General features: G+C 58.4%; 1 protein-coding gene across 27 annotated transcripts in view; it reads right to left on the reverse strand.

The window, feature by feature from the left end:
* Nucleotides 1-10,551, reverse strand: part of KIF1A (kinesin family member 1A) — a 41,412-nt gene that overhangs the window by 6,982 nt on the left and 23,879 nt on the right. For 8 of the 27 annotated variants that reach the window (XM_042024556.1, XM_042024553.1, XM_042024550.1 and 5 more), the window contains 13 exons: nt 8,360-8,478; nt 8,187-8,272; nt 7,751-7,889; nt 7,060-7,228; nt 6,634-6,724; nt 6,137-6,255; nt 5,903-5,958; nt 5,462-5,570; nt 5,250-5,316; nt 5,074-5,158; nt 4,626-4,731; nt 2,632-2,658; nt 1,172-1,195 (listed from right to left, as the gene is read on the reverse strand). In XM_042024556.1, coding sequence (XP_041880490.1) covers nt 1,172-1,195; nt 2,632-2,658; nt 4,626-4,731; nt 5,074-5,158; nt 5,250-5,316; nt 5,462-5,570; nt 5,903-5,958; nt 6,137-6,255; nt 6,634-6,724; nt 7,060-7,228; nt 7,751-7,889; nt 8,187-8,272; nt 8,360-8,478 — 1,197 coding nt within the window. The remainder of the gene's footprint in view (nt 1-1,171; nt 1,196-2,631; nt 2,659-4,625; nt 4,732-5,073; nt 5,159-5,249; nt 5,317-5,461; nt 5,571-5,902; nt 5,959-6,136; nt 6,256-6,633; nt 6,725-7,059; nt 7,229-7,750; nt 7,890-8,186; nt 8,273-8,359; nt 8,479-10,551) is intronic. The other 19 variants (XM_042024573.1, XM_042024558.1, XM_042024555.1 and 16 more) reach the window with 3 other exon arrangements.

Genomic DNA, 10,551 nt, shown 5'->3' on the forward strand with positions numbered 1-10,551 from the left:
GAGGAGGGTCCGCGGGAGGAGTGGGGGGCTCAGATGGGGTGCAGGCAAGGCAGAGCAGGCTAGGAAGGCAAAGGAGGGCGAAGGAGGGTTCATGCCCCACCCCTGTGTTCAGAGTGGGGGTTGCCACCCCCAGTGCACCGGGGCCAGTCCCCACCATCCAGCCTGGGGCACAGCACCTCCCAGTCCCTGCCAGGAGCGGCTGTTGCCATTTGGGTGATGATGGCCAGAAGGGAAAGGAAGGATGATGCTCAGCACTGGGGGTGTGCTGCCAGCCCACCTCTGGGAGCACAGCCCCCCCACCAGCCAGGTCCCCTTCCCCAGGGCTGCCCCTGTCTGCCAGCCCTGGGCCCCAGTGAGAAGCTGGGGACCATGATTTGGTGGCTGGCCCCTGTCAGGCTGTCTCCCCTGGCTCTTGCGCTACCCTCATTGCCAGCCCCATTCCCACTCTGCTGCCTCAGGCCCCTTTGCTGTGTTTTCCACGGCTCCCAGGCTGGGAGAAGGAGCAGGGATCACCTGGTCCCACTCACCCAGGCCTACAGGATCCCAGAGAGGACGGCACAGCTCACCCAGATTAAGAGTGGCAGCTGCTCTCCTTGGGTTGAGCAACCGAGGGTGAGGAAGCAGGAGGCGGCTCCGGTGAGAGAGCATGGGGGATCCCCGTTTCACCCCCTGCGCCACTCCTGGGCTCCCTCCCGGGTCAGCCTTGGCTTTACGGCACACCCACTCCCCAAAACCGCCCAGAGCTGCTGCGGCCCCGGCTCCTGCCTGAGCATCCTCAGGAAGCTGTGGTTCAGCCATATCTCAATGAGAACACCTCAGCACATCCCTGAAGCAGCATCCAGGTGGCTGAGGAGCAATTTTAACAAGAGCCAGGGCAGCCAGCGGGAGTAGGGAGAGGTTCTCAACTGCAATTTCCCACATGTTGGAAGAAGAGGGAGAGTGACGCTTTCAAAAGGTGTATAAAATACATAAACCCCCTGGCGTGAGACACAGCCAAGGCAAAGGATTGCTTTGCAGACACAGGTTGCCTAAGAAAAGAGCACTCCCCAAGGAGAAGGAGGAGAAGAGAAGCCTCAAGGGAGGGGAGAAAGAGCAAAAAGCAAAGGGAAGAGGCAAAGGGGAAAAAGAGAAAAGCAGGAGGGACCAGACCGAGCAGGTGCGCGTGAAATACCTAGTGTCATTTCCCAGCGAAATGCTATAAGTGGAAGGTGACCCAAGGACAAACACACACATGTACACACACAGAAAAATGACAGGTCAGAAGAGCCCCTCTTGAAGGGACTCGCACATATTAGCACCACTGGCCAAGGGAGCTCCAGCCTAGCTGAACCCAAACTGGGAACCAAAAGGAGCTCAGCGAGGGCAGACAAAGGCTTACCAGCCTGGGTGAAAACCCTCTGCCTCCCATCTTCCTCATGGTCCAGCAGCTGGGAAGGAAGCACATGTGCTCTCTTATCCCCTTAACTCTGCCCTTGTGCCATCCCAGGGCAAGGAGCTCCCACCCAGCGCAGTCCCCTGGGACAGTGCCAGCTGGGGGGATGAGATGTCCCACCACCACTCACACAGCAGGTGACTTCTTGGCCCATCCCCTGGTCCACAAGGAAAGCATCACTGTGCTGCGAGACCATGGGCAGCACCAGTGTGAACCCATCTCTCTTGCAGTGGGGGGGCTGGATCAGTGCTGTATCCACTTTCCTGCACCCTGGGAGGGGACAGAATACTGCTTCAGGGACAGCTCTGCCCTCAGACATCTCTGAGCAGGACCAGCTTTGAGTTGCTGTAGGGAAGACAACCTTCAGGCACAAAGTTATGTGCCAGGACTCAGGGCACTCCATCCCTTGTCTCCCAGACACATGCCCCTCTTCTTCTGCCATGGGGCACAGTGGTGGGCCCCTTCCCTGGGGCCTCGACAATGCTCCCATCCAGAGGCTGGTGGCACATCCACAGATCTGGCACCTGTCACGCATATGCCAGGCTCACCCAGTGGTTCCAGCTGAAGCCTGCAGTCCCCAAACAGCCACTGCCCGTTTACAGAGGGGTACAACAGTCTGCATGTGTGCCACGTATGCATGTGTGCACCCACTGTCACACCTGCATACAGACACACGCTGCCCATATGCCGCACCTACACCCACGGGACAACCGTGCACGGGGTGGACAGCCGCTGCCACACCAACTGCAGTCCTGCCATCATTACCAGGTGCCCAGGAGAGGGCAAAACTTCCACTGTCCTCACCAGCCCTGCAGCTACTCCAAGCAGCACCAGGGGCTGAGCTGGGACTGGGGCGGGAGACAATGGAGGGTCTGGCACACTCGGTGCCAGATGCCAGAAAAGATGGGAGAGTAGCAAAGTCAAAAAGCAAGAATAAAACCCAAATCAGGCAATGGAGACGCAGGCGTGCGAGGGGGAGCGGCAGCCAGCCAGAGCGTGGCCCAAACGAACAGCAAAAGGGGTCGAGTGAGCAAGAGGTGCCAGCGCAGGAGGGAGGAGGGATGGGGCATGTGAAGGGATGAGGGGCCGGATGTCCAAGTGCTGCCTCTGGCGGGAGTGAGCGTGCCGAGGCAAGGGGGTAGAAAGAAAGAAAGGAGAGAAGGAGGGGTGGAAAAAAAACCAATGGAAACAAATAATACCTAGGCATATCCGAATCAAGAAACTGCCTGCGAAAACACAAAACAATCACATGGTTAGTGTGGGCTTAGATGGGCAGTAGCAGCTGAGGGAAGCGAGGGGGGACACCAGGCACTGCCCCCTGCGCCTCCGCCCTGGGCGCTTGATGCAGGGATGGACACGTGCTGAAGAGAGAGCTGAACCACTCTCCCAGCCTCCTCCTGAGTGGCTCCGGGGCGCTGGGGAGGCTGCAGAGGGGAAGCCAGGGCTGCTCCAGGCAATGGAGGCTGCATGGCACAAGGCAGCAAAGCGGGGAGCGCAAGCGGCTGGGAGGAGGGTGAAGTGGGCACTGGTTCTGCTCTCTGCCTTCCTTCTGCCTATCCTCACAGCTGCAGGGTGAAGCATGCACATCTGCATGTGGAGTGGAAGTGGGGGGCATTGCGGCTAGTGCCCTGCGGGCAGCTGGCCACCCCCTCCTCCCCTGCCTCACCATGGGCAGGCTCCATGGAATAGATATGGGACAGATATGACACGTGCACCAGTCAGTGCCCCCAGATAGGCCCCTGGTCTCCACGCTTCTCTCCACACCCCAGGTATCCCTCCAGCCTGAGCTGTGTCCCCTTGTCCTGCAGGACCCACAGGGCAGAAGGCAGAGCAGGAGGCGCATCCCTCCTGCCACACTACCTTAGGCATGCCGAAGATCCCATATGGCTGCATCTGGGACCAACCAGAAATCAACCAGATCAGGAGCTGACAAACAGCTGAGCAGCCCCAAGAGTCTGCAGGTGCCACAGACACCCAGCTCCCAGCAAAAAGACCACCACCACTCCAGTGGACTGGGCCCTCCTTGTCTGACCATCCCCACCTGGACTCTTTCTCTGTCCCCAAGGCTGTAACAAAAGTCTCCTGGTCTGACACTTGCACGCGTGCTGACCCCAGGACTCGCCTCTGCTGCCCAGATACTCTGAGCGGGTTGCTCTGCCATGTCCAGGAGCTGCTGCCCTGAGAGTGCTCAGGGTAGCAAATCCTATCCAGACCCCAATCATTCCCGGAGAAACACCCTACCTTGGGACAGGCCTCCTTGGGGCAGTGGTGACCACAAAGCAAATGAAGGAAAAAGTGGTCCCCAGTCCTCACCACCATGTTCCTACACAAATGACCACAATGCACCCAGCCAAGGACCAGTCCTGCTGCTCCCAGTGCTGGCATCGATCATCCCTGTCTTGTTGCAGCTGCCTGCATGCACACATTCTGGCCAGAGACCCCCATCAGTCCCCCAAGTTCCACCAGTAGCCCCGGTGCAGAGGAGAGCCCTGCCCTCCATGCCCACGACTCCCCGTGCCACTGCAGGCCTCACACAGGGAGATCTTGGAGATAAAAATCTTCTGGTCCCACTTCTTTCACACCCTGCCAAACCTACAGTGGGGACACCTTTAAGCAACCTGGTCTAGTGGAAGGTGTCCCTGCCCGTAGCAGGGGGTTTGGAATGAGATTATCTTTAATCTCCCTTTCAGCCCAAACCATTCTGTGGTTCTATGACAGCCCTCTGGGATAGGCAGGAAGGGATGAGCATCCCTGAAGTCACCCACACGGGGTGAGAATGGCTTTCCTGCATTACTCACACACAGATAGGGATCTGCCATGGGTGCCAAGTGGCCTTTCCAGCAATTTTGCTGGGACACAGGGAAACTAGCCCCTCCCCTCTAGCCATGGAGTTGGGACATCCTCCAGGCACCGGCACCAACTGCCTCCCTGTGCCAGCCCGTCACAGCCAGCACCAGAGAGCAGGACCCACACATAAATTCCCCGTAGTACCCTCCCCAGCACAGCAAGGCCTTGGGGAGGAGGAGGAAGGGGGTTGGCAGCCCTGTACCCCAAGACCCTGTGCAGCTTCAGAAAAACCCTGCCTCAAGGCAGCAAAAGGGCCAAGAGCCTTCCAAGGGAGAAAGGGGCTGCTATTCGCCCCCTCCATCCCACACCGCAGCAGGGGAAGGGCAAGAAAAAAAGCATCACGCACCGGTCATCCTGGGAGGGGTGGATGTACCCGGAGGAGAGGATGTTCAGGGACAGAATGTTGGGGTCGATGAGTGACTCGTCTGCTTCTGGGGTATTCCGGATTCGACCTGCAAAAGCAGCACAGAGTTGCCTCTGAGGTGACAGGCAGTGGCCCTGTGAGGGTCTCCATGAAGGCAGGGGCAGACTGCCTGCCTGCAGCCCCCCTGACAGGCAGCAGTTGCCCAGCGCTGGCCATTCAGCCCACTGCTGGCCATTCAGCACCAGAGATCCTGGTCCAGCTCCTGGATATGGTGGCAGGGGCTGCCCACACAGTGTCCCAGTGTCACCTGCCAGGCAGCTGCTGCTTTACTATTGCAGGGCAGGAGGGGAGACAAGGCTTAAAGCTCCATGTGGGAACATGGGAATGTGGGCAAGAAACAGCCTGAGAGGAGGAGGCTGGCTTGGCTTACCCACAACCAGCTCCCGTACTTCCTTCCAGCGGATGAGGCTGCCCGTTTCATGCACCAAGGTGACACTGATTCTCCTCTGGATGCCCTGAGACCCACGAGGCCAGAGAGAAGGGACAGTAGTTAACACAGGTCCCAGGAGGAGTCAGAGCTAGGACAGCATCTTGGGCAGAGAGTACCTGATGAAGGAGGAAGGTCCCATGGCATGGCATGCCTCCACGGTGGTCCACAACAGCAGGGATGTAGCTGGAAGAGAGGATTGCAGCATGACACAGAATCCTGCCAGCCTGCCCAGAGGTGCTGAGCACTGGGCAAATCCTCCGCTGCCTTCCTCCCCTCTCCCTCTCCCGCTCCCTCTCCCTCTCCCTCTCCCTTTCCCAGCAGGACTTACTCGCCATTGGCCTCCAGCTCACAGATCTCAAAGAAGACCATCAGGTCGTACTTGCACTGGCAGGGGCCGGCACTGGGCCGAGTCATGGTGCTCAGCTTTGTCGCAGGCACTGCAGTGGGTCAGAAAAGACAGGTAAGAGGTTGAGTCTGCTGCTGGCACTTGGAGTGAGGCATATGCTGGCAGGGAAAGGGCAGAGCAGGCGAGGACCTCAGAGCACACACAGAGCAAGGAACCTCCTCCATGCTGTTCTGCAGGAGGTGAGATGGGGGCTTCCTGTCTGTTGAGTATTGTGGAAATGGGTGTCTAGAGCTTTCAAGTGCTCTGGCCCATAGTACATTTTGTGGTCCCCCTGGGGTCCTAACTGGTCCCTCTGGAGAAGGGGACACCCACCCAACATGGGAACTACAGGTGGGCACAGGAATAGGAGGCCGGGTTCCCTACCTGGTTTGGAGAGTGGCATCACACGGGGGAAGTGGCGTCGGGATGGCCTCAGAGGGCTGCAGACAGAACCAGCTTGGTTACAGCATCCCCAGGGACCCCCAAACCCAGCCAGGCCCACCTATGCCTTGGGGCCACCCCCCACCACCTGCCCCCTTTCTCTGAGTCCCCAGGCAGCCCACCGCACCAGAAGCCCCTGGCACAGCCAGGAGCTGGGGGTGGCCCAGATGTGCCCACCTCAGGACGTCCTTGCAGAGAGGCGGGAAGGGGTGCTGCTGGTAATGGCCAAACACCTCAAACACAATTGGCTGGCTCTTGATGTATTCGATGAAAGATTTTGTCACCTCCACAGCAATCTAGAAGCGAAAGAGCTGCTGAGCCACTGACAGTGCAGTTTAGCTGGGAAAGGGGATAGAGCCAGCAACAGCACCTGGCATGTGGAAGGGTGTAAGACTGCCAGTCCCCTGCATCCCTCACCCACTCCTCCCCCTATTCAGGGATGCTCTTCCCACCAAGACCACTGCTGTGAAATCCCAGCCTTTCCAGGTGGACGACAGTGGCTTTTGGTGTTTCCCCTGCATGTCCACCATGGCTAAGGCTGGCTAAGCCGGGTAGCTGTGAGGGGCTGGGAAAGCCAGGAGGAAGCTGCTTCCCTGGGAGAGGATCCGGCCAATGGTCCTGCAGAGACCCCAGAAGCTGCAGGGGCAAATGGGTGTTGGAAGAGGGGTACGCACATTTTGGACATGATAGAAGCCCAGGGGTGGCCCTCGTCCTGTGTTCTTCAAGGGCTCTGTTGAAAAGGCCTCGTCATGGCGATGGATGAAGCTGTGGGGGGAAGGAAGGTTGTTCAGGGGCTGTGGGATGGGGACATGCTGGAGCAGGGAGGGGAGTGAAAGCGAGGGACCACAAGAGCCTATTCCCCCTGGGGCTGCTGCCTGTACCTTTGGCTGGCACAGGACTCCCTGAAGCTAATGGCAGTCTCTCCCTGCCTTTTGCCAGTGACTAAACAAGTGCTTGGGCAGATTCCACAGCCCTTGGTTTTGCCTCCTCATCCACAAAGGGCTCAGAGGTGAAGGAAAGTTCCCAAATTCACCGTGAGCCCCCAGGTGATGGCTGGAGCATGGTGGAACAAGCCGGGCTGGGGGACACTGGGGGCTCACTTGAACTGGCAGAAGATGTCTGCATATTCTGCGGAGATGCTGGAGGCTTGCAGGACTGTCACACGGAAAGTGAAGATGCTGCCCAACTTCAGGTGATCCAAAGCCACCTCCAGTGGCCCATCTGGTGCAGGCTTCTCTGGGCTGTCCAGAAGAAGGTCCTCTGGGGTCACTGCAGGGAGAGGGAGACCCTTAGCAAGGCAGGGTGTCATCCCCTCAGTGTTAGGAACATTTAGGAATAATGTTGAGATGCTGGGGTGTGTCCAGAAAAGGGCAACAAGGCTGGTGAAGGGCCTGGAGCACAAGTCCTGTGAGGAGCAGCTGAGGGAGCTGGGATTGTTTAGCCTGGAGAAGAGGAGGCTGAGGGGACACCTGATCACTCTCTGCAACTCCCTGAAAGGAAGGTGTGGACAAGGGGAAGTTGGTCTGATTGAGCACTGGAATGGGCTGTCCAGGGAGGTGGTGGAGTCACCGTCCCTGCAAGTGTTCAAGAAAAGCCTGGATGTGGCACTCAGTGCCACGGTAGTTGACAAGGTGCTTTCAGGTCATAGGTTGAACCCAATGAACTCAAAGGCTTTTTCCAGACTAGTTGACTCTGTGATTCTGTCTGCCACTGGAGCAGTGGGCTGTCAATGAGGGTGCAAGAGACTTGGGTTCAGGGGCCACTCCCAAACTGCCTGTCACCCCTCCTCACCTGCGCACGTGTTGTTGTTGACTTCGTCGGCGGACGGACCCACGTCGCTGACCTGCCCCTGACCTTCGACTATGCGCAGCTCCTCCTGAGAGGTCCCCGAGCGAGACATCCCCACAGCTGGGCATGACTCTGACTGGAACTGTGCCGGGAGCAGGGTTCAGGGATGCTGGTGGTCCCCAAGGGGGTCCCGCTTGTGCCACCGCCAGCATCCTAAACACCCAGGCACTTCTCTCTCACCCCATGGCAGCCCCGTTGGGACACGGGCGAGAGCAGGATGCACCAGTGGGTGCCTGAGGCCTTGGTCTGCCTGGGGGACCAAGAGCACATTCCCTTCCCTCCTCCTCTAGGAGCCTGGGGGTCTCCGTGGGGAAGCACTGAGGTGGCAGGCAGGGGTCGGGGGTCCACGGGCATCCACCAAGAGCCAGCCCCACCTTACCTTCTCAAAGTGTTGGTCATCAAAGGAGATCTTGGCTGTCCCTGATTGCCGCACACCAGAGCCATAGTCAGGGGCTTCTTCATCCGCTGAAGGAGGAATGGGGGTGAGCCAGCGCAAAGGGTGCAGGGGATGCAAGGGCACATTTTGGTGGGGGGGGGGCGGTTCCCTCCTACCTGAGATGGCCTGGACAGCCACACGCAGGAAGCCCTTCACCTCGCCCTTCTCGCTGACGATGGCCACGCGGTGGACCAGGGGCACGGGGTAGAGGAGGTTGCTCAGGTAGACAAAGGCCCTGCCAGAGAAGGGGGGGACACACAACAGGGGGGAGAGCGGTCACTGCTCCCACCCATGAGTCCCCAGGCACGGCTGGCGTGGCCGGCAGCGGCCGGGATCCCAGGTCACTGCTCAGGGCGCGACCGCAGCGCTGCAAAGCAAAACTAAAGAGAAGGCAGCCAGGGCCAGGCGAAGGGGCTGGGGGCAGCGGGCAGGCAGCGTGCCGCGGGCAGGAGGGTGGGCAGGAGGGTGGCACACGCCATGGAAAACACCACAGAACACACCAGACTTGCAGACCTCTCCGACTGTCACCTCCATGGCAGGCAGGAGGGGAGAGGGCTGCGCTGGTGCCACCGTGAAGCCGTAGGGCAAGAGGACCTTCTCTGTGGTAGAGAGCTGGAGAACTTGGGCAGAAGGTACTGCAACATGACTAGGGGCCAGCTGCGGAGTCACCACAGGGAGGACAGGGGCAAGACAGGGGGAAGGAAGGGTGACAAGGGAGATGGAGGCTGTCAGGAGTGAAGGAGGTGAGAGGACAAGGTCCTGGACCTCCAGAGGTGAACCTGCTTGGGGTTCCTGGCCCTGTCTCTGCCCGCAGTGTTGCAGGCCGCTGGGAGGGCGGCTGCGTGGTGTGGCTGGCGGCATCAGGTTGTGCATCCCCCCTCCCCATCCCTTCACACATATGGCTTCGGGGTGCCGGGCCACCTGCCAGCACATCACAGGGATGGACAGCACGCCAGGCAAGTCTGAGCCTCCCTGCTCTCCTCTGCAGCATCCGGGTCACCGACGCTACCATGGCCAGAGTCCAACACGATGGCTGCACCATGTCTCTGTCAGCACTTCTTGTCAGGTCACTGCTCTCTGTTTCTCAAGTGTTTTGGGTCCTCTTGCTGCCTCCCTCCACCTCACTGCCAGCTTCCAATGGTCATCCAGCTCTGGCCATGGTGGCATGCTGTACCCTCCGCAGTGACAAATCACCTTTGGCGCTGAGCTCCCTGCCAAGAGGTGCAAGCTGGCAGCGGTGGGGTGCCCGGCACCTCTCCCTGTGGCACCCATCAGCATCCTGACGTGCTGTGTCATTGGCTGTTGTGGGGTGGGATGGTGCTGGGGGCTGGCCAGGACACCTCTACTTCAGGAGGCTCCCATGAGGGTTGCATCTCCAGGTGGCCGCTGTGCTGCTCAGGGCATCCCAGCCTCACAGAAATCTTCATATTCAACGGCACCCCAAAGTGCCCAGGGGGCTCTTGCAGCCCTGCACTTGCACCCCAAGCCCCAAGTCTGGAGATTCCCCCTGCTCTGGTGACTCCTATTGACCTTCAACTGCTCCTGGAGGCTTTTTCCACTCAAAGCATCTCAAAGGACTCAAGTTGTGGAAGCAGGTGATGCCAAATCATTATCTCCTGATGGGCCCGTCTCAACCCATCTCTTCTCAGATGCCACTGGGAGCAAATGGTCGGAGCTGCCAGGGCTTCCCAGCAGGACCTCACGCTTGGGGCAGAGCCCTGTGACCACAGGGAACCCTCAGAAGCACAGGGTGTACGCCCACCCACCCAAAATCACAGGGCAGCTGGTGTGGAAGCGGAGGACTGGAGAGGGCAGGGAAGAGTGGGAAGGAGGTGGGGCAGGCAGGGAGGAGGGGGACGAGTGTGTCACTAGAGGAAGGAGGGCAGGGACACTAACCACAAGATTGGTGAGGTGCAAAGATGGCATGCTCAGATCAAAGAAAAGCCTTTCCAAAGGAAGACAAAAGTGAAATAACCCCAATTTTTGCTTAAGCTTTGAAGAGATAGAGCCAGCAGCTAAAAAAAGAAAAAAAAAAAACCTAAAATAACCAAAATAAAAAAAAATTGAAGAAAGAAAGAAAGAGAGAAAGAAAAAGAGAAAACGAGAGAGAGAGAGTGAAAGAAAGAGAGAGGGAGAGAGGGAGAGAAAGAGAGAGAGGCAGAAAGAGAGAGAGAGAGAAAGAAAGAGAAAGAAGGAGAGAAGGAAAGAAAGAAGGAAAGAAAGAAGGAAAGAAGGAAAGAGAGAAAGAGAGAAAGAGAGAAAAAGAAAGAAAGAAAGAAAGAAAGAAAGAAAGAAAGAAAGAAAGAAA

The sequence above is a fragment of the Corvus kubaryi genome, unplaced genomic scaffold (genome assembly GCF_017639235.1).
Source record: "Corvus kubaryi isolate FWS band 111438036 unplaced genomic scaffold, C.kubaryi_AGA036_p1.0 37264, whole genome shotgun sequence".
In the NCBI taxonomy this organism is placed as follows: Eukaryota; Metazoa; Chordata; class Aves; order Passeriformes; family Corvidae; genus Corvus; species Corvus kubaryi.